This window comes from Crinia signifera, chromosome 5 (assembly GCF_055691185.1).
Source record: "Crinia signifera chromosome 5, ASM5569118v1, whole genome shotgun sequence".
NCBI lineage: Eukaryota > Metazoa > Chordata > Amphibia > Anura > Myobatrachidae > Crinia > Crinia signifera.
The window spans coordinates 241,400,329-241,424,535 of NC_139221.1; the positions used below are offsets into that span (position 1 = coordinate 241,400,329).

Genomic DNA, 24,207 nt, shown 5'->3' on the forward strand with positions numbered 1-24,207 from the left:
TTCATTAAAGTAATCTTTCAAAATCTAAAACCATACTCAGTCAGATTGTAATCTCTTGCAGTCAGTCTGAACTTGTTTCTGACATATTTACCACCAGCAACAATGTGATTATAACTTTAATTACAATCCAACTCGCAATGTGTAAATTAATATAGTCACATGCATTTATGATAGTTGGGGGTGAAAGATCTCTATCTCTGTGAAGGACTGGAAGCAAAGCGATATCTACCACACTCCCAAAAACGAGTTCTGAATTGTCCCAATGCGCTCAGTCTCAGATGTAATTTCACTCGGTTTGTTTTTTGAGATGTGAGTGGACCCTAAAACAGAAAAAAGGAAATAAAAAATAGTGTAATACTATTTAAACACAAACGATGCTCCAAATTATATCCTTGTAGGATTTTAACCGTACCAGAATGATATGTCTACTGATTGTTGTAGACTCAAGCGTATTTATCAATGGGGGGTTGTATCCCAAAGGCAAATCACCTCCTCTTCCCTCTTTCTCTGACTGTGATGATAGACACTCGAAGGAGCACAGAGAGAGAAGAGAAAAACTTGGTGCAATAGCGTTTTATTAACAAAAAAAGTGCAGTAAAACAAATATCAAAGGTAGGATCTCAGGACTCTCACCCTATGTTATTGTCCACAATGGAATGTTGCAGACAATATAAGCATGATGTAATTCTCAACAGGCGTCCCTGGGTGCTGGATCTTAGGGTTCGATTATCCTGGCGTCCTCCTTTTCTTTCCACAGACCGCCGACCGGTTTCGATACACAGGGTATCTTCCTCAGGGCGTGTGGAAATGGTCAAACACATTCAGTATTTATCCCCCTTCCGGGGTTTCTAAAAGACAGGCCTAATTCCAGACATAGATTTCTCTATCTTCTAAAATCCTATACATAATCAAGCTATACCAGTGTCCTAGATTCCTGTTCCAGGACAGTTTTTGTATGATGCAGACAGAGGAACAGCTGTAAACTTGATTCACGATTAGAAGCGCTATGTACTTCCTGGATAGTGTCCGCCGGAAGTGACGTTTGCGCGTCACATGCGTTTCAAACTCCAGGAAGCGATTGTGAGCTGTTTGTATGGCGCATACTTCCGGATTCACGTCTAGCGGAAATGACGTTTGCGTCTCATATGCGTTCCATCGCGTCCCCCGACTTCCGGTTTTTTCATTCCCAGACGGAGCTTAGCAACACAGCAGCGCGAATGGAGGTTCCACCTTCTATATTGTTCCTCAAGTACCGCTGCTGTATTTATTAAAGTCCCAGAGTCCTCAATGTATAAAGTGCAAGGCGTGCCAATAATATAAAAATAGAAAAATAGAAAATATATGAGTGATAAAAATGCATCAATGTATATATAATCAATGATATATTAAAAACAGAAGTATATTAAAAGCGTAAATAGTTAAAAACATGAAAAATTATAAAAACCATTTTGTTTCGAAATCCTTATTAAGACCACTCGGCATAAGAGTTTTGTAGTTAAAAATAAGAGACATTTCACATTTGGCTAGTTTTTTTGTGAAATCGCCACCTCTGGCGCCTGGAATCACTTTTTGAAGCACATAAAAATTTTTAATTTCTTTTGGGTCACATGAGTGACAGGTTTTAAAGTGCATAGAAAGTGCGTGTGTCTCTACACCTTTGCGTATATTACGCAGGTGTTCTCCGAGTCTTATCTTAAAAGGTCGAGTGGTCCTTCCAATATAAAATTTAGAGCAAGTACACTCAATAGTATAAATTACATTAGATGTATGACAGGTAAGAAAATCTCTGATTTTAAAAGGTTTGCTATTAATTTCAATTGTCTCAATTTTCATCCCAAACGTATTTTTGGTGTTTTTGCACCCCAAACAATCCCCACATCTAAAAAAACCTTTAGATAAGACTGTAGATTTCTTTGGGGAGGTGGGGCACATGCTCTGTACTAATTTGTTTTTCAGATTAGGTGCTCTTCTGAAAATGACATTGGGTTCCTGTGGTATTTCTGACCCTATTACTGGGTCTTTCTTGAGGAGTCCCCAGTGTTTTTTTAGTATTTTTTTAATGTCATAATGCTGGGATGAATAATTGGTTGTGAATGCCCATTTAAACCGATCTACTTGATCTGTTTGATCGGTATTCGTTTTCTTTTTGAGAAGATCTTCTCTTTTGAGGAGTTCTACATCAGAGATAGTTTGTTGTAATTTATTTTTGTCGTAGCCACTGTTAGCGAAACTTTCACACATTTCTCCTGCTTGTTCCAAATAAATGGCAGGATCTGTACAGTTACGTCTTAGCCTTTTAAATTGACTAAGTGGAATAGTCTCTAGCCATTGTTGGTGGTGGCAACTATCTTTATTTATGTAGGATCTTGAATCAGTGGGCTTCACAAAATTTCTAGTTTTTACTTTTCCCTCTTCAATGTATATGACCAAATCTAAAAAGTTCACGGAGTTTTGACTGATCATAAAGGAGAGTTTAATCCCTCTATCATTGGTGTTGAGGTATTCACAGAAGGCGTCAAGACTTTCCCTGTCTCCCCTCCATAGGAAGAGGATATCGTCTATGTATCTCCGCCATGTCACCAGGTTTGCCCCATATGGGTGGTGGGACCAGATGTAATCGGTTTCCCACGCACCCATAAAGATGTTGGCATAGCTTGGGGCAAACCTGGTGCCCATGGCGGTCCCCCTTTTTTGCATGAAGAAATCCTCCTTAAATAGGAAATAGTTATTATACAAGATAAATTCTATCCCTTTTAATAAAAATTCCTGGAGATTGTTTTCCATACTAGATCCTTGTAAGGCTGTTTTTGCTGCTTCGATGCCTTGCTGATGTTCAATGATTGTGTATAACGTCGATACATCAGCTGTAACAAGGAAATAATTATCTCCCCATTCTACATTTTCGAGGAAATTCAAAACATCTAACGTATCCTTGAGATGTGATGGATTTTTCGTTACTAGACCCTGGAGGTGATGGTCTATAAAAAGGGATAGGTTTGACGTAGGGGAATCTATCCCCGAAATTATAGGTCTCCCCGGGGGGTGTATGGGGTCTTTGTGTGTCTTAGGGAGAACGTAAATGGTTGGAACCAGAGGTTCTTCTATAATCAAGAACTTTGATTCAGATTCAGTGATGGTTCCTTTTTTTACGTATTTGTCAATAATTTCTTTTAAAGATTTATTGATCTTGGAGGTTGGGTTATGTCTTATCTGTTTATACGTATTTTTGTCTGCGAGTTGTTTTATAATTTCGCCTTCGTAATCTTTTTTATTCAACAGGACAATTCCCCCTCCTTTATCTGATGGTTTTATTATCAGATTTTTGTCTCCCATGAGACTCTTTAATCCCTTTTTTTCTTTTAATGAGAGATTATGTTGTATTTTTTTTTGGATTTAATTTTTGGATGTCATCCATGACCAACGTATTAAAAGACTCAAGAAAACATCCTTTTAAATAAGATGGAAAAAAAGTTGATTTGGGTTTGAAGGGGGTTGGTGTTATAGTACCCTCCACAGGTTCCTCATTTTTCATTTTAAAAATTTTTTTTAGAGTCAGTTTGCGAAGAAATTTTTGTACGTCCACAAAAATGTCAAAGTGATTAGCAGGGGTTGAGGGGCAGAATTTAAGTCCCTTTTCAAGGACACACCTTTCTTCTTTCAGTACTGAAAGAAGAAAGGTGTGTCCTTGAAAAGGGACTTAAATTCTGCCCCTCAACCCCTGCTAATCACTTTGACATTTTTGTGGACGTACAAAAATTTCTTCGCAAACTGACTCTAAAAAAATTTTTTAAAATGAAAAATGAGGAACCTGTGGAGGGTACTATAACACCAACCCCCTTCAAACCCAAATCAACTTTTTTTCCATCTTATTTAAAAGGATGTTTTCTTGAGTCTTTTAATACGTTGGTCATGGATGACATCCAAAAATTAAATCCAAAAAAAATACAACATAATCTCTCATTAAAAGAAAAAAAGGGATTAAAGAGTCTCATGGGAGACAAAAATCTGATAATAAAACCATCAGATAAAGGAGGGGGAATTGTCCTGTTGAATAAAAAAGATTACGAAGGCGAAATTATAAAACAACTCGCAGACAAAAATACGTATAAACAGATAAGACATAACCCAACCTCCAAGATCAATAAATCTTTAAAAGAAATTATTGACAAATACGTAAAAAAAGGAACCATCACTGAATCTGAATCAAAGTTCTTGATTATAGAAGAACCTCTGGTTCCAACCATTTACGTTCTCCCTAAGACACACAAAGACCCCATACACCCCCCGGGGAGACCTATAATTTCGGGGATAGATTCCCCTACGTCAAACCTATCCCTTTTTATAGACCATCACCTCCAGGGTCTAGTAACGAAAAATCCATCACATCTCAAGGATACGTTAGATGTTTTGAATTTCCTCGAAAATGTAGAATGGGGAGATAATTATTTCCTTGTTACAGCTGATGTATCGACGTTATACACAATCATTGAACATCAGCAAGGCATCGAAGCAGCAAAAACAGCCTTACAAGGATCTAGTATGGAAAACAATCTCCAGGAATTTCTATTAAAAGGGATAGAATTTATCTTGTATAATAACTATTTCCTATTTAAGGAGGATTTCTTCATGCAAAAAAGGGGGACCGCCATGGGCACCAGGTTTGCCCCAAGCTATGCCAACATCTTTATGGGTGCGTGGGAAACCGATTACATCTGGTCCCACCACCCATATGGGGCAAACCTGGTGACATGGCGGAGATACATAGACGATATCCTCTTCCTATGGAGGGGAGACAGGGAAAGTCTTGACGCCTTCTGTGAATACCTCAACACCAATGATAGAGGGATTAAACTCTCCTTTATGATCAGTCAAAACTCCGTGAACTTTTTAGATTTGGTCATATACATTGAAGAGGGAAAAGTAAAAACTAGAAATTTTGTGAAGCCCACTGATTCAAGATCCTACATAAATAAAGATAGTTGCCACCACCAACAATGGCTAGAGACTATTCCACTTAGTCAATTTAAAAGGCTAAGACGTAACTGTACAGATCCTGCCATTTATTTGGAACAAGCAGGAGAAATGTGTGAAAGTTTCTCTAACAGTGGCTACGACAAAAATAAATTACAACAAACTATCTCTGATGTAGAACTCCTCAAAAGAGAAGATCTTCTCAAAAAGAAAACGAATACCGATCAAACAGATCAAGTAGATCGGTTTAAATGGGCATTCACAACCAATTATTCATCCCAGCATTATGACATTAAAAAAATACTAAAAAAACACTGGGGACTCCTCAAGAAAGACCCAGTAATAGGGTCAGAAATACCACAGGAACCCAATGTCATTTTCAGAAGAGCACCTAATCTGAAAAACAAATTAGTACAGAGCATGTGCCCCACCTCCCCAAAGAAATATACAGTCTTATCTAAAGGTTTTTTTAGATGTGGGGATTGTTTGGGGTGCAAAAACACCAAAAATACGTTTGGGATGAAAATTGAGACAATTGAAATTAATAGCAAACCTTTTAAAATCAGAGATTTTCTTACCTGTCATACATCTAATGTAATTTATACTATTGAGTGTACTTGCTCTAAATTTTATATTGGAAGGACCACTCGACCTTTTAAGATAAGACTCGGAGAACACCTGCGTAATATACGCAAAGGTGTAGAGACACACGCACTTTCTATGCACTTTAAAACCTGTCACTCATGTGACCCAAAAGAAATTAAAAAATTTTATGTGCTTCAAAAAGTGATTCCAGGCGCCAGAGGTGGCGATTTCACAAAAAAACTAGCCAAATGTGAAATGTCTCTTATTTTTAACTACAAAACTCTTATGCCGAGTGGTCTTAATAAGGATTTCGAAACAAAATGGTTTTTATAATTTTTCATGTTTTTAACTATTTACGCTTTTAATATACTTCTGTTTTTAATATATCATTGATTATATATACATTGATGCATTTTTATCACTCATATATTTTCTATTTTTCTATTTTTATATTATTGGCACGCCTTGCACTTTATACATTGAGGACTCTGGGACTTTAATAAATACAGCAGCGGTACTTGAGGAACAATATAGAAGGTGGAACCTCCATTCGCGCTGCTGTGTTGCTAAGCTCCGTCTGGGAATGAAAAAACCGGAAGTCGGGGGACGCGATGGAACGCATATGAGACGCAAACGTCATTTCCGCTAGACGTGAATCCGGAAGTATGCGCCATACAAACAGCTCACAATCGCTTCCTGGAGTTTGAAACGCATGTGACGCGCAAACGTCACTTCCGGCGGACACTATCCAGGAAGTACATAGCGCTTCTAATCGTGAATCAAGTTTACAGCTGTTCCTCTGTCTGCATCATACAAAAACTGTCCTGGAACAGGAATCTAGGACACTGGTATAGCTTGATTATGTATAGGATTTTAGAAGATAGAGAAATCTATGTCTGGAATTAGGCCTGTCTTTTAGAAACCCCGGAAGGGGGATAAATACTGAATGTGTTTGACCATTTCCACACGCCCTGAGGAAGATACCCTGTGTATCGAAACCGGTCGGCGGTCTGTGGAAAGAAAAGGAGGACGCCAGGATAATCGAACCCTAAGATCCAGCACCCAGGGACGCCTGTTGAGAATTACATCATGCTTATATTGTCTGCAACATTCCATTGTGGACAATAACATAGGGTGAGAGTCCTGAGATCCTACCTTTGATATTTGTTTTACTGCACTTTTTTTGTTAATAAAACGCTATTGCACCAAGTTTTTCTCTTCTCTCTCTGTGCTCCTTCGAGTGTCTATCATCACAGTCAGAGAAAGAGGGAAGAGGAGGGGATTTTCCTTTGGGATACAACCCCCCATTGATAAATACGCTTGAGTCTACAACAATCAGTAGACATATCATTCTGGTACGGTTAAAATCCTACAAGGATATAATTTGGAGCATCGTTTGTGTTTAAATAGTATTACACTATTTTTTATTTCCTTTTTTCTGTTTTGGGGTCCACTCACATCTCAAAAAACAAACCGAGTGAAATTACATCTGAGACTGAGCGCATTGGGACAATTCAGAACTCGTTTTTGGTATTGTATCTGTCTGATTGAAGTGGTTCTTCAATCTCCTGTTTTGCACCTAAGCTGCATGTCATAGCGCACGATACACTGGTTTAAAATCTTTGTTTTTGATCTACCACACTCCATCTGCTTCTAGTGTATGACCAGGGAAGGCTTGTTGGCCTACACATCCATCAGTAAGCTCCAATGTAGAGGAATATAGATGACCCTCCCTGAAAATATGTGTTTACATACCCAATAGGCTAGTATGGACTAATGCAGGCATGGGGAACCTTTTGCCCTCCAGCTGTTGTTGAACTACGCATCCCAGCATGCCCTGCAACAGATTTACTATTTGGCCATGCTAAAACTGATGCATGGGATGCGGAGATGTGTAGTTCAACAACAGCTGAGGGGCCGAAAGTTCCTCATCCCTGGTCTAATGCCATCTGAAGATGGTGTTAGCTGCTGGGGCCATGCTTGGTAAATTTGATAGTTTTGCAGCCCCCTTAGACACCTATAAGGTCTCATTTGTATTCGGACTGTGACAGATATTAGACATATGTACTTCAGGCCCTCCTTAATTCCTGGGATACTTTGCTTCCTAAGGCACAATGGGTTGATAAAATGACCCTTAAGGTCCATACACACTTGGCGACTATGCACAGCGTGTATGGACAGAGATGATCACATTCATCGGTGGGGGGAAAGACGCTCAGTGCATACACACTGAGCCGCTTTCCCACTGCCTGGCACCATCAGTGGGGAGAGGACAGATTTGCATAGCACAATGCTATGCAGAGCCATCCTCAAAGCCGCTCATCTGCTAGTATTACCAGCAGAAGAACGGCTTCCCGGCGAAGATGCGGGAGCGCACAGCAGCCCTCACCGCTCATCGCCGGGGCATACACACTGGGCGGCTTTGAGCTGAAAGCTGCTCAAACATTCAGCTCAAAGTCGCCCAGTGTGTATGGGCCTTAAGAAAGCTTTTATCTCCCTTTGTAATGATTTAGAAAACAAAGACACTGTATAAATAAATAATTGACAATAATTCTACTAATATGATCATTTCAAATGTACGATTATTTTATTATTATAATAAATCCCAAATATAACTCTGATGGGAGGTATCGCACTGACATGGCAGATAAGAGTGTTCTGTACTGAATATGTAATTGCCACAGTGATGCTCCTGATTCTGGAAAGAGGTCAAAAGCAATTTTACTTTGCAGTGTGAAATAATCTAATGACCCCTAAGGTATGCTGAAACATCCGCAGTTTAGGAGGACGAGGACATGTAATACTATTAGAAGGAATCTTTTTTCCATTTAACTGTGCAAATGATGTGGGTGAGTGTATTTCTGTGTGCATATATAAACCAGTATAGCTATAAATATTGCATTTAAAATAACTGGGAAACTCAAAAGTCCTTTACAATATCTTCTAGCTACAGTACATTCGAAAGCAGAATGGGAACATAGAGGGCAGTATAGAGCCTGGCCAGTCCCTGGTATTTCTTTTGGGGTGCGGTCTGATCACACGACGCATGACCATGCACCCTTTTAATAAAAAACAGAAAAAAATAATACTTTATTAATACTTTAAGTGCCCACTGAGGCCCTCTGTCAGGCCTGGGTAATAAGTACACCCCCCCTTCCCCTCCACTTCTTGGTGCCTCTGGGAACATAGACTGGAGGGTGCCTATATAAGAATGTGCCTACCAATACCAGAGATACTGGGGCATTTGTACAAAATAGAATGCACTTTCCACAGTGGTAAATTGCTTTGACCATTGTCCTCATTAAGGGTAACTGTCTTCAGATGGCATTCGCTTTCGGGGCCAAGCTCGGCATGTTTTTCAGACCTCTGTACATTTCAGCTTTTAGTCGGCCCCATAGAAACCTATAGGGTCTGCTTTTGTGTATGAAAACTGGATGTAACTCTTACATCCTTGCATACTTCATTCTGGTCTCCCATGAATATACATTGTGTGCACACAGCATCTATTTACTGCTGCTTTGAGGAGTACAGCTGAGTGACAGGGGACTCTCAACTGCCCCTCACCATCATAGGCGAATCTAGAATTATGGTAATGGGTGGTCCCAGATCTAGACATAACAGCAGGAGGACCTTTGCGCGGCGTAGCTGCGCAGCAAAAAGGGGGCGTGGCCCCATGGGAAGGAGGTGTGGCATCACAAAAAGGGGTGTGGTATTACACTTTAGACCATACACAGTAATGCCTATTACACATTTTAGAAAACTCCGTAATACCCATTACACATAAAGCCACACGCCGTAATGCCCATTACACATTGTGCCACACATCATGATGCCCATTACATTCTATATAACAAACCGTAATGCCCACTACATATTTGCCACATAAGTGCTGCTTACCTACGTGCTCATTGCTAGGGGGTTCTTGCTTGATGGCACCATAGTACCCATTACACATGATGCCGCACACCATAGTACCCATTACACATGATGCCGCACACCATAGTACATATTACACATGATGCCGTGCACCATAGTACCCATTACACACGATGCTGCACACATAATGCCGCTTACACATGATGCTGCACACATAATGCCGCTTACACATGATGCTGCACACATAATGCCGCTTACACATGATGCTGCACACATAATGTCCCTTACACATGATGCTGCACACATAATGCCCCTTACACATGATGCTGCACACATTATGTTACTTACACATGATGCTGCACACATAATGCCCCTTACACATTAAGCCACACATTATGCGTAATGCCCCCACATACCGCCACTTGTAGCGTCCATTAAGCAATGCCCCCAAAAGTGCCACTTACTGTAAATTTTTATATGAGCCTTTGCTGCTGCTGCAGGGAGAGATGGAGAGCAGTGCAGCTGCTTCTATGGGGAGAGGAGCAGAGTGCAGCACAGAGCACGCTCCCACTCCCCTCCTGGTGGGCCCTCTAGCCGAGTGGACATTTGAAATATTGTGCACGCTGTTGTTGTACGTGACGTCGGGGGAGCACGCCGGGTGCCGGCACCACATGATTAAAGGGGGCGGGCTGAGGTGAAAGCGGAGAGAAGAATTGGAGCGGAAGCTGCAGGGGTGACAGCTGGGCAGAGAGTGGGGGGCTGCCTGGCTGTATTCAGAGCACTGCAGGTCACGGCTGTTTGAAATAATACCCCTTTCACAACAGAAAATGCAGGGATTTACCCGGGAATATAGTCCCAGGATCATACAGGGACATTCCCAGGCTGACCCCTTATACACCAGCCTAGTCCCTGCATTTTCTGGTGTGAGGGGGAGAGACAACCACTCTCCTCTCCCTACCCCCCTTTAACCAACCAGCTATATCTTCGGAACCATTTACATGAGACCAGTATCATATTGAAGAACTTTTGTGTTGGCTTCGAATGATTTTGGTCCTGTGAAAATCGCCTGTTTGGTTCCAGAGAAATATGCCTTCAAAGAACATAAACAGTCATGAAATTACATTTAAGAAATGAAAAAAAACGGTTTAACCTCAATATCCCTGGAACCAATTGACCCATATGGATCCAGCCTGGTATCAGATTGAAGGCCCAGTGATTTGGGTTCGACTGAGATTAACCTCGAGCTTCAGTGATGCCAAAGGGGGAACTGGCAGCCGTTGAACTGGGTGGGGGTCGGAATTAGCGGGTCCCATGTTATTCTCTAGCGAAAACGTTCCAGCTTTGCCTGGCAGTATCTCCGGTTCCCAGGGGGCTAGAGACACGGGGCTGGGCTCGTTGGAGAGCCCCATCCCTCAGCTACAAAATGGGCTAATGGGTGGTCCTGTGCACCCCCGGACCACCCCCTAAATTCGCCTATGCTCACCATGGAACACTGCTGTCTGTGGGTGGGGCAGTGGGAATGTTCTGTGAAAATTGGGAGGTACAGTATGTTATACTGTAACTTATTGTCTAACTGGTTTTGCTAATTTGATATGTATTCTGTTAGGCGCTGCGAAACCCTTGTGGCACCATATAAATAAACAATTATAATAATAGTAGTATACAGTACATCACTTATAGCCTGTTTTGTATCAATTTTGTGAAGATGAACAGTATAGGATCCTACAAAAAAAAAAAAGCTGATACAAGCAGTAGGCTATGACAGGCCTGGTTGGTGACATAATAACAGGAAAACCACCAAATAGTTCAGCTGACTTATGTAAAAATGATATGTGTTCCTCACCTAGGACTTCTCACAATACAAACCTGAGTGGTTGCTGGAGTAATGGTGTCAGCGTTGTTTTGGCTGTTACATCACTTGTTCCAGCAAGAACTGACTATTCTAAACCTCTTGGGTATGCTAGAACTACAAATGCAAACATCGCTTAGTTAAAGTCGCTCACTAGCAAAAATGGCTCCGTGTGTACACCCCTCAAGTGTCAAGCTGGGCTGATTCCAAGGCTTCCCTGATAATTACCCCCAACAACGCTCATCACCTTCCACCGGTATGACTTATGCTTTGACCTATTTTCTTTATTCCCATCAATATGAACATAAATGTTTGTGTTTGCATGTTTTAATAAATCCTCTTATGAAAAATTCATGGGCCGGAGGTCTTTTGCTACACATCCTCCACTATGTTGCTTTGGGTGTATAGTAAACACTAGCAAAATGCCGCCGGCAGCCAAGTTCCATTTGATGTGCCACCTAGAGTCCCACATTTTTACTGAATGCTTACAGGTTTTGGTTAGGGTTATATATATATATATATATATATATATATATATATATATATATATAAGTTGCAAAGAGATGCAGCACTCAAAGGGTCTTTGTAAAGTCACTTTTTGTATTTAGCAAAATATATTCAATAATTACATGCAGTACATGGGGTAGACCCCGACGTTTCAATGCCTGTTATGGCATTTTCCTCAAGGGCCCATGTATCTGTTAAGCGATGCATCGCTTAACAGATACATGGGCCCTTGAGGAAAATACAAAAAGTGACTTTACAAAGACCCTTTGAGTGCCGCATCTCTTTGCAACTTGTACTAATTCCTTTGGAGGCACCTGGGCACTTATGCGCACACAGCGAGTGCCAGCTCAAACAACTATCTATCTATCTATCTATCTATATATATATATATATATATATATATATATATATATATATGTATATATATATATGTATATAAAGCTAAATAATTTCTGGTAATTTTGTTACTATGCTGCTGTATTTAATATGGGTTTTCCATTTCCAAGATTTAAGCAGAGTATGAATACCTCATTCAACCCAATGTTTCACAATTAAATTTATTTTGTTTTGCCTAACTTAATTGTTAATGTTGACAGAAGCAAAATGGGTACTCTTTACCTAGCACGGCGCCCATCGCGGTCATCGCGGGCATTGAATGCACTAAAAAATCGGGTGCGACGCGACCGACGCCCGCGATTTCCCATAGGGACCAATGTTAAATTTCTCAATTGACCCGATTTTTCTGTTCAATGCCTCAATTGACACGATTTTTCCATAGGAATCAATGTTAAATGGCCCACAGAGGCCAAATAGCCACCCTGAAGTGTGAAATGGCCCCCACAATTGTTAACGCCACCCCACGATCAACGTGAACCCGAAGCGTGGCGAGCGCAGCGAGCCTGCGAGGGGCGGCAGTTGGCGTCCTACGACCTTTTCATACCCCCACTATCCACGTCGGCGTGGAGTTGAGAATAGAATAGTGTGGCGAGCGCAGCGAGCCACCGAGCCCGAAGCGTGGCGAGCGCAGCGAGCCCCGCGCGGGGACGAGGATACCTGTGAAGCCCGCGAAGGGACGCGTTTACCTGTGAAGGTATCCGCGTCCCCTCGCGGGGCTCGCTGCGCTCGCCACGCTTCGGGCTCGGTGGCTCGCTGCGCTCGCCACACTATTCTATTCTCAACTCCACGTGGATAGTGGGGGTATGAAAAGGTCGTAGGACGCGTACCGCCGCCCCTCGCGGGCTCGCTGCGCTCGCCACGCTTCGGGTTGACGTTGATCGTGGGGTGGCGTTAACAATTGTGGGGGCCAATTCACACTTCAGGGTGCCTATTTGGCCTCTGTGGGCCATTTAACATTGTTTCCTATGGAAAAATCGTGTCAATTGAGGCATTGAACAGTAAAATCGGGTCAATTGAGAAATTTAACATTGATCCCTATGGGAAATCGCGGGCATCGGGTCGGTCGCGTCGCACCCGATTTTTAGTGCATTCAATGGCCGCGATGCCCGCAATTTTTTTACCTGCGATGCCCACGATCAAAATCGTGGGCGCCATGCTAGGTAAAGAGTACCGCAAAATGTATAACATAGTTATAATTCTAAAGCAAGTTTTGGTATGAAAACATAAAATGTAATACATTAAAATGAATGTATTATATGGTAACATTGATGCACACATATCTACCAGTCACTAGACACATTGTTCATGGTTTTATGAGAATATTTATAGTTCTATATAGGTAATAGTCAGGTTATATGCATAGTGTCGTTTGTTATGTAAAATTGTTTCATTAACTTTGGTAGACACACCGGTAGGGTTTCATTTTTGTTATTGCTTTTTTCTGTATTTTATTTTTTGTCCTTATGTGTTGCTGTGTATTATTGTGTTACTATTAGCTGGCTGATGACGTCACTCCTGAGGGGCCTGCATCAGAAACCGGAAAGGGGAGGTGATTGAACAAGTTCTTTCAGTACTGCTATATATGCTTGCTGGTTGCGGTTTATGGCTTGACAAAAACTCCATTAAAGTAGTTGAAACCAGACTCAAGCACCTTTATTTACCCTTCTAAGAGACCGGAGTGCTGCTGGCACACTGACTGCATATTTGTGAGATGTTTGAGTACATGCTCAATCTGAGGGCACCCAGCAAGTAACTGATTGGAATTGTGAGCGACAGCATTTGGAATATATATATATATATATATATATATATATATATACTGTATATCAAAGGGGCTCTACACTGATGATAAATTGCCTAACAATAATAAACAGTGGAGATTTAGTACATGTATTGATCATTGCATTTAAGCCTGCAGCCCTGACACGGGACCCAACTTTTCTGCAGGTCTTACTTTATTGCTCAAAAAAGTCACCATAAACATCACCATCATATTAGTGTTAGACTTCAGGCATGCTTTTTGGTCTAACCCGCACAGCAACTATGCTTTTAAAGGTGAGGCAATTACCAGCACACCTGTTGCAAAGCACCTAGGGAAATAGTTAATACAAGCTATGATAAATAAGTTAAAACAGGGTGCATGAAAAAAATGTGACCACAAAGAGACTAATTAAAAATTTATCTAATAACCAAAAAGCACTAATCATTGGCACTTGCCATTCCTAGATTTGAGGTGCCCTATGGTTTGTGACTACTATGTTTAAATAGAAATCACAGGGCTTTGCTCTCACTATATTAACTAACAATAATAAACAGTGGAGATTTACAGTAGTTCATGTATTGATCAATGCATTTAAGCCTGCAGCCCCCCGCACGAGACCCCATGCAATGGGAATGCTTGTATTTCAAATAATTTAATTAAATTGTAATTAGTAATTAATTGCACTTCATATGGAAATTGTGTAATAATGTAATGCCGAAAAGAAGGTGGATTGACGGAAGAGCTGCTAATTCACCTGCTTTTGACGGAAACACAGCCAAAACTGCTGTGTTTCCATCATTCTCAATCCGGCATTACAAGATGCCGGATTGAGGCAAGGAGGACGGCGCCGGGTGAGCAGCAGCAGCTTACACTGTGCTGTTCTCCTGTCCGCCACAGCCCGCACCCTCACGCCACCGCCCGCACCCTCCAGCACCTGCCGCCGAGCTGTACATACCCGCCGCCGAGCCGGATGAGAGCAGCTCACCCGGTTCCATCCAGGCTCCCTCTCCGGCTGTCGCCATCTTCCGCTGCCGCGCTCACTCGGTCCGAGCGCCGGCCGGGTGAGTGTCAATCATCGGCCAAATCCGACATCCGGATTTGGCCGATGAATTGAATAATGGATGCCGGATCCATTCCGGCAAAATGGATCCGGCATCAATTGAATATTGCCCATAGTGTGCAGAATGGATGCGACTTTAGAAATGCAGCATTTAGGGTCTAATACAGCATGGGTCGCTAATCAGAGAATTTGCAGTGGAATGGAAGCAGAAATCTGCCACCAGACAGAAAGAAAAGACGCCCCTTTCAAAATGGCAAATTCATTGCAAATAGCGATATTTTCATAGAGGCATAGAATTTGGCGGCAGAAAAGAACCATTTTGCCCATTAGTCTGCCCTTTTTTTAACCATTTTGTTACCGCAAACCCTATTTGATCGGCTAGATCCCCTTCAATGGCAGGACCTTTCCCATCATGCACTGGGTCCACATCTTCTTATAAATGTTTGCTCAAATGACGTATTATTTCAGAGGTTATTGGGCTAAGAGTTTGTGCTTATGATGTATGTGGCACTTTAACAGAGTATCAAGCATTTGGTTACTCACGGACATTTTTGAAGATAAAAAAATATTTATAGTCATCATAACATTATGCTGTAGATCTGTGGGTGTGGTATTTGCAACTTTCTAGTTTCTGAATAGTTACCCCTGAGACTAATCTATCCAGGTTTGTCATATTGTAGCTCATTCCAAATATAAGATTGAAAAGTCTTGCGTTTGCTGTATATTCCTATGAACTATTAAAGATGTTTTTGCTAAATATTGCAAAATGTTGTACAATATACAGTATGAACATGAATTGGGGATCCATGGCTTCATCAGTGCCCAGGACTACAGTGTAACAAAGTATTAATGCAAATATTATCTACACCCGTTGTATATTCTTAGCTCTTGAAGGTTGAAGTAAGGAGTTAGTGGAGTGATCATTTTCAGAAATATTGTACTAGAACACCACCCACTACCATGCCACTACCCGGACTAAAGGAGGGGGAGCCTGACATATACTCGCAGCCTAGCCAACAGGTCAGACCCACCCGCCGACCCACCGAATGCCCAGCGAATGATGATAAACGGTGATAAGTCACTCTGAACTGACTTTTATTGCTGCCACTGATCGCAGAAAAGGGGGCGGGCGCTGACATCATGTGACATCAGCCGTCCGCCCTGAGCATGTTTCAGCCTGCCTGTGTTCCCATGGAAACTCGCAGAATTTTCATGGGGACGCCCTTAAAACTCTGGGTGTTTTCTCCTGCTCCAGCCACCCTGTCTGCCCCCGCCCGTCCCCTCTGAAGCGAATGGCAATTGCGCACATGCTTATAAACGCACATGCACAAACCTCAAACACCACAGGGAAGGAGCCGAATTCGGCCCACTACGAGTGGGACTGAGTGGATAAAGAATGTCCTCCCATGCAGTGTCCTACAGCAGAAGGGCAAGATTAAATGCTTTCTACCTTTAGGGGAAACAATCTTGTCTTCCTTTTTTAGGAATCCATTTTTATCAGGGCCTGATTCAGGTTTGTTGGCAAAAGCAAAATAAATCACACAAATGGGCAAAACCGTGTTGCGCTACAGGTCGGGCAGATGTATCATGCATCGAAAGATCTCAGGCGAGTAAACTGAGCTGCTTTCAGCTCAAGTCACCTAGTGTGTATGGGCCTTTACTGTTTATGCTAATGTGGGTCTTTTGTGGCGTATATTAATTTTCCTAAAACCATACATAATGTTTATTTTATCACATTTTCTGTGTTTCTAGTAACAGTGCACTAATTATTCCCTTTCTTACCACCGCACATATGCTAAGTGTTTTTTTTTATGGCACAAAAGCTATTTGCTTTATTGCATATTAAGTATATAATTTCCAATATACTTTGCACTCCGTATTCAATGCCATTTAACCCCCACGCCAGCCACTCAACGTATTCCATGTTCCGGAGGAACCCTCGCTGTCAGATGACGGTGAGGATTCCCCCAAACAGCAGGGTTCGTGGCTAATGCAGGGAGCCCGCTGCATTTAGCCACGAGTCTCGTTGTTTTAGCGGCCGCACTTGCTGTTCCCATGCCGCTGCAAAATCCCAGTGACGTGGAACCGGCGTGTGCAGGGGGTCAGTTGAATACTGACCGTGCGAGCTGTGACAGTGAGCAGTCAGCACTGCTTGATGTCACAGCTTGCAGTAATTGAATCTACCCCTGTGTATTCTGTCATAGTAGGACACTATGTTATACACTAATTTAAGCCTTCTGAGTGCCTCCAACATTTTACTAAAGTGACCCTGAGGTGACCCTTGTTTACTATAGCAGAGAAAGATGATAGATATAAGAATATCTACAAGCTGACCGGTCTGTAATGTTACCAGCCATATACTGTCCCAGGGACAGCCTACAGACAATGTAGAATGTGTTACACATATGTGATCACGTCACAATGACAGATATGCAGAACATTACATTCCTAGTAATAAGTAGTAGTAATGTGTAGAAGAACACAACACTGTAAATGCAGCTTTTTCTCAAGACAAGTGATTTTTTTTTCTTCTTGGCCCTAAGTCACCTTTTTTTTGATACATTTCCTCTTCATTTTTGTTGTGAAACGCTAAATCATGCATGATGGGTTAAAAATAGCTTAGACGGCACATGAATGCCAATCAATATCAGCCAATGCCCGGGAGGTTTTTCTATACCATGCGCTTAATTCTGTAACACCAAATCAATAGAACTGATTGTGGATTAGGTGGCTGCAAGGTTTACCTTTTAAATTCTGGTATGGGTCATCTAGGTTCTCTTATTGAATTTCTGAAGGGATGTAGTTAAAAACTCCAGATTATTGATTTTAGGATTTCAAATAGGCCCGTCTCACTTAGGCTTTTCTCTTCAAGTTGTCAAGTAAAGTCCGGCCACTCATATGTCACACTGAGGTTTTAAATATGTCTGTGCAAAGTTATTGCCCAAACTTAAACCAAGCCCGGATTGTTGTCTGCCCGCCTTGTGTTGTGTCTCTAATACCCTCTGCTACCTGTCTGTGCAGCCATCTTTACTAGTACTTAGCCCTGGCTCAAAGATTAAACTGTCACAAATCTCTTTACCAACATGTTTGGCTGCTCAGTAGCATCTCAGATATAAATAGGATCTTCGCACACAAAGTGCTGCTCCAAATAGTACCAGGGTACTTATCCATGAGACAGACTTCTGTGACTACTGTTTATTCATCATCTCCCCCTCAGTCCATGTCTATGCATGCATGTGAGAGTGGTGTATAGTATACAGTAGTAGAAGCTCACACCAGAGATCAAAATGAATTACTGCATTCAAGAAGTGTACGAAATGCCCCAGTCTTCTGCAAACACCTACTGCATGCAGCCCACCGATTACTGCAGTTATATCGAAGAGAGTCAAAACTACAGTTCTTGTGAGGCTTATGTCCTACACAACAATAATATATATATGGATCAGGCCTGGGCGGTGAATCAGGCTTATACCTCTAGTTACCCTGGAAACATGTTTAAAAGCGAGTACTCAGACATGGACATGGCCCTGAATTCATACAACCAAACAGAGTATTTCTCTGAGGAAAAAGCAACTTTTTCACAGGGGCAGTCTCCAATGTTTTCACAGAAAAAAGGTAGGGACGGTTTCGGCTTCTTATTTATCTGTAATGTGGTCTTAATAGGTTTCGGCATAGTGTGTCGGTGTCTCTGTATACTTACATGTAGCGTCAGTGCTTTATTTCATTTTAAAGTTGCAGTTTTTTTTTTTTTTTTTTACACTTTTGTCATTTGAGAGCCTCTCTGTAATCAGCCGAACGCCGTATTTCAGGTTGCTAGGAGATTTAAAAGGTTTTATTTCTCTAAACGATAGAGGCTTTATTTTAACGCAATTTTTTTATATTTGTGTTACATCTTTTACATATCCTGCTTTTGTTCCACACACCTATGTATGTGTCTGTGTCACCGCTGTGTATATTACTGCTGCATGTGCGTGTATGTGTATGTGTTCATGGTGCCACTGTGTGAACTATCAAATATCTACATTTACCAGACAGAATAAATAAGAAGTGATTGTTATGGGTATTCAGTGAGCAATAACTGTTGACAGCCGTCCAGAACACATGCTGATATTCTATATAATTACAGAGTACAATAATATATTTGAATGAACAGTGAGTTGTTGATCGATATTACTTTGCCTGTTATTAACCTGGTAATTCTGGCTCCGATCATACTGTACTTTTCATATTTGTATTGCTATTAAATTGCGATGTCCACACAGACTGATGCAGTTACTCATCCTTGTTTAGAAACGTGTAATATATGAATGTGTCTAATACCCATTTCTTAGTAATAATGTATTCATTTCTTTTTTCCAGTCAAGTATATTTGACTGCTTTTTTATATTTACAATTTGCTGGTGTATCTAGCATGTCAGCTTTTACCAGCTCAGAACTGGAGATTTAGAGGGAAATTTACAAAGATGGAGTTCTGTTGAAGATGGGATGTTGTCCATAGCAACCAATCAGATTCTTGAATGTGCTATAAAAATAATATGTAGAATCTGATTGGTTAGATAGAACTCCCATCTTAGTAAATGTACCACTTACAATGTATTGAAGCTATGATTAGACATCAATATACTGTATCATACAGCAATGCATCTTCTGGGCATTTATTTCAATGTTAAGTTCCCTGACTTTTGAAATGCATTTTTAAACTCAAGTGAATATATATATATATATATATATATATATATATATATATATAATATATATTATTAACAGTTATATATATACTGTCTAGTTTTTCTGGTCATTGAGGGACATTCTGTTATCGGAGCATATGGAAGCGCACATCATCGCCAATTATAGTAACACAACATCACCTGTATGGGTTGAAATGAAAAACCCCCAATATTAGTCATGGTAATGTACCAGAGAATTGGTTGAAACGCCATCACCCTGAGCCCATTGCCGCTAATTGAAAACCCCTCCCACCCGATTGCTTGATAGAAGTTTGATACTTATTCAGACATAAGTATCAAAAAAATCCATGAATGTAATGTGTGTACAAAACCGTTCAAATCTTTCGACGCAAGTCAGTCACACTAAATTGTTCAATATGACATAAGGCAACGCAACGTTATCTAAACTCACATAAAACCGCAAATATGCACTATACATTTGATTTCTATAAAATGATTTCTATTTTACATCAATTTACATGTACTTATCTTCCACTACAAATACATCAGAAACACATCATTTAAAAAGTCTTCACTCACTTTTGACCAGATCACTCTGGTACATTCATTGCACTGACTCACAGCTCATACAGGGTGCTGTTGTGTTGTTCCTGCTGACATGACAATTGTGTTTAGAACATTTACAATCCATGATTTAGGTAAGAACTGTGCAGCAGTGTTTGGTTCTTCTATGTATTTTGGAGAACTGCTTGTTTATTACTACATAGAGGAATACCATCTAATATGAACCAATGAACCAGGTATTGTTCTACCCCAGCCAGTATACTTTTCTGCTTATATTATAAGTAAATATATATATACATATCTATATATCTATCTATCTATCTATCTCTATATATATATACAGTATATCTATCTATCTATCTATCTATCTATCTATCTATCTATCTCTCTATATATATATATATATATATATATATATATATATATATATATATATATGTGTATATGTTTAGTATGTGCGGAAGACCATTCTTAAAATAAATCAGCTTTCATTAGTACAGTACATTAGTAGGTATTTATCAAAGCTTGGCTAATAAAATTGTGAGAAATAAAGTTCTAACCAATCAGCTTCTAATGTACATTTTACAGGCTGTGTTTGAGAAATGACAGAAGCTGATTTCTTGGTACTTTATCTCTCACAATTTTATCACTGTTCCACCTTTGATAAATACCCCCCTAAATATTTACTGTTCAAACACCACTAGGTCACAGCCCACCTAGGACATTTATCCCCAAATCTTGTTTTTCAGTGGCGGCGGTGGTAATCATTAATTATTAAGTATTATCATATAGGATGCAAAATGAAACAAGGCAAAGCCAAATCAAATATTATACTACTGTAGTCATTTCATTTTCCAATATTTTCATACACTCAAACCTGCAGTATTTTCTCAGGCTAAATATATATTTAATGTAGAATAAACACTATTGACTTTCCACCAAGAGGCAATTAATCCAGTGGTGAGGACAGAAGGTTGCTCAGAGGACATGCTTGTTGGTATTGATCAGCATTGATTTAGATTTAATGAAGACTCTATAGCAACTCATTAAAAACACAAGAGAACAGGTGTCCCATTTCAACCTTCCCTCTTGTAGCTGTGCTTGTGGTAGTTTGGAGGACGATGTAATGACTCATTTGTGCAAATACAATGTGTAGACTAAATAAATATTTACAATGAAATCATTAGTTGTCTATCTGCCCTACTAATAGATGGTTGTACACCCGTACCTGAGTTATGCAAAACCGACCTGGCAGTATAAATTAAGGGAATGACAGTAAAAGTGACAATAACACAAACATCAAAGGAAAAGACCAAACTTACTGTTTTTAAAAGATATAAAAATATCATTAAAGATCCCTTAAATTTTACATAACACCATCTCTTTCCCCAATCCTATAGTAGCAGGATCCCCATACTACACAATGGATAAATCCTATTCTAAGCAGCAACAGTAAAAAAAAAAAAAAGTAGTAAAAAAAGTTGCATATCAAAGTTTTATCAGTTGTCATACAAACAGACATGGTTGTTGACTGCAAACCTCCTATTTCCAGATAGGCAACTACTGTGACATTCTACATTGAAGAAAAAAAATTGTGTAGAAATAACATTTTGATCTTTATAAATAAAAACTCTTTCAGAGAAAGATACAATTGTGAGAGATTAAGAACCAGCCAATCAGCTTCTGACTTATATGTTTCAGGCTGTGTATGAAACATGACAATTAGTTGCTGATTGGTTGGAACTTTATTGCTGCAAGTTTTAATCAAGTTTTAACCTAAGAGGTGTATTTACAGTAGGTTGTGCTGAATTTTTTTTGCCTAGGGAAAAAATCAACATTTCTCAATGTTTTTAGGCCAAATTTTGATTCGATCAATTCAGGTAAAGTGATAAATTTTCACCTAGGTGAAAAATTCATCACAGTCGAAAAATATGTGAATTGGTTAATTACTGGCCGATCCACATATTTCTGCGGTGGTTTTCACCTGGTTTTATTCAGTTTTCACCGATGCAGTTTTGACCAAAAAGGTAAAGTGAAACTGCATCGTTGAAAAAGGACCTAAAATGAGAGAAAATGCCCGCAAACCGATCGTTTCGTTTGCTGGCCTTGTTGGTAGATGCTACAGTATGTTACTTTCCTGGTAAAGGTAAAATAACTATTCCAATGACTCTAATTGAACTGTCTACCAATCAATAACTTTTAAGTACATCAGTTTCAGGCATGGAGAGCAGCAGTAGTAATTAGGTTAGATGAGCCCCTCAGGTGGCAATCCGATAGGAAATGAATATAACAGCAGATAAAGGCTCTCACATTTCCTAGAAAGCTTCAAGACAGTGAGACTCAAGCGAAAATATAATTGTGCACAATTTTGTCAATGGCTTCCAACTGTCCCCTCAAACTGACAGTGATTTTAACCCTCAAACTGTCATATGTATTATCCTGTGGCTTGGAGAGTGTCAAAATACAAACTGCCACTAATGTGCAATGGGTTTAAAAACCAAACACTGCCACCTGTGCTCATTGTGTCACACAGTTACTTACTATAAGCATATTACTAGGCATCTTTTACCGAAAAGTGCAATCATACTATTACATCAGTTGGCATTTCTGTTGCTGTACATATTACTGGCTATTACTACAGTAGTAAAGGTAAGGAAGGCAAGATGGCAAGTGCAGTGTCAGACTGGCCCACAGGGGTGCAGGGAAAACCCCCAGTGGGCCCCACCTCATGAGGGGGACCACCTCCAATTATAGGGATCAGGTTCCAGACTGTACACATGAATTATAAATTATATATATATATGTATATATATATATATATGGATAAGGGATTTTCATAGATTTTGGAATTTATTTTTTTCCCCCAGTGGTGCCCTGATGGTCCCCTGAGGTCCACGGTGTCCCCTAACGTCCACGCTGGCCTTTGTAATCTTCTTCAGCAGCATCTCCGGTACCAAGGGTGCATGCCGCAAATACGCAAGTGTGTCGATGATGTCACCGGTGCACTGCGTTAGGCATCCTTGGGACCGGGAATGACGTTGAAGAGGATTCCGATGGATGCCGTGGACACCGGGGGATGAGGTAAGTATGAATAAAGATGAAGGGGGGGAAAACCCAAAATATTCTGAAAAACCAGGGTTTTCTGTATATTTTGTTTTTTGGTATATACGGATAAGGGAGACTCAACCTGTATGTATTGTTTTACATTATACCACACAGGGCTATTGTGTATCTTTACAGTGCATTGTTGTGATTAATTAGATAAATTACCATGCATGCTCTAGCAGTATTTACTATACTATTTACTCTACAATGGTTAGCGAAACTTATATAGAAGCTGGCCACACCCTCTCTGGAGACTGACCAGACCCCTAAAAGTCTGCCCATAAAACTTAATTCCTTGATGGGCCCTTAATGCCCCAGTCCGACACTGGGCAAATGGTAGCAAGAATGTAATAATAAGTGGCGGAACTACCATAGGTGTAGTGCACAGGGGCCCCTGGGGACAAAGGGGTTCACTGCTAGCCCCTTGTCACCCTCTTCCTGTTACCAGTCATTGTTCCCTGTCACACTCTGCCTCCCCCTACCACTCCCTGTCACCCTCTGCCCCTCCCTGGCACCTACTGCCATGTTGCATATTGTGAACTTGGATTGGGATTTGGGATGGAGAAAGGGTGTTCAAATTACATTTTTGCACCTGGGTTCACCACCCAGAAGTTCCGCCATTTAGTGGTCTTGATAAATATCTCTATGTAAGTATCTAATCAACATATTATACATATAGCACCAGATCGCCACATGTGCATACAGTATACTGTATGTACAATTATAGGTCACTTTGAAAAGCTAATCAGGACGTCACTGAGTACCTCACCGTCTAGGTCAGTGGTAGCCAACTCCAGTCCTCGAGAGCTACCAACAGTGCACGTTTTTCAGCTCACCTCGCAGG

General features: G+C 40.6%; 1 protein-coding gene across 3 annotated transcripts in view; it reads left to right on the forward strand.

Annotated features, from left to right (window-relative positions):
* The window catches only part of THRB (thyroid hormone receptor beta), a 336,652-nt gene that overhangs the window by 284,541 nt on the left and 27,904 nt on the right, over positions 1-24,207 (forward strand). Inside the window, exon 1 of one of the 3 annotated variants that reach the window (XM_083188735.1) lies at positions 18,282-18,621. The exons of the other annotated variants lie outside the window; for them this stretch is intronic. Coding sequence (XP_083044861.1) covers positions 18,294-18,621 — 328 coding nt within the window. The 5' untranslated portion in view covers positions 18,282-18,293. Of the gene's footprint in view, positions 1-18,281; positions 18,622-24,207 lie in introns of those variants that run through there. 3 annotated transcript variants of the gene reach the window in all.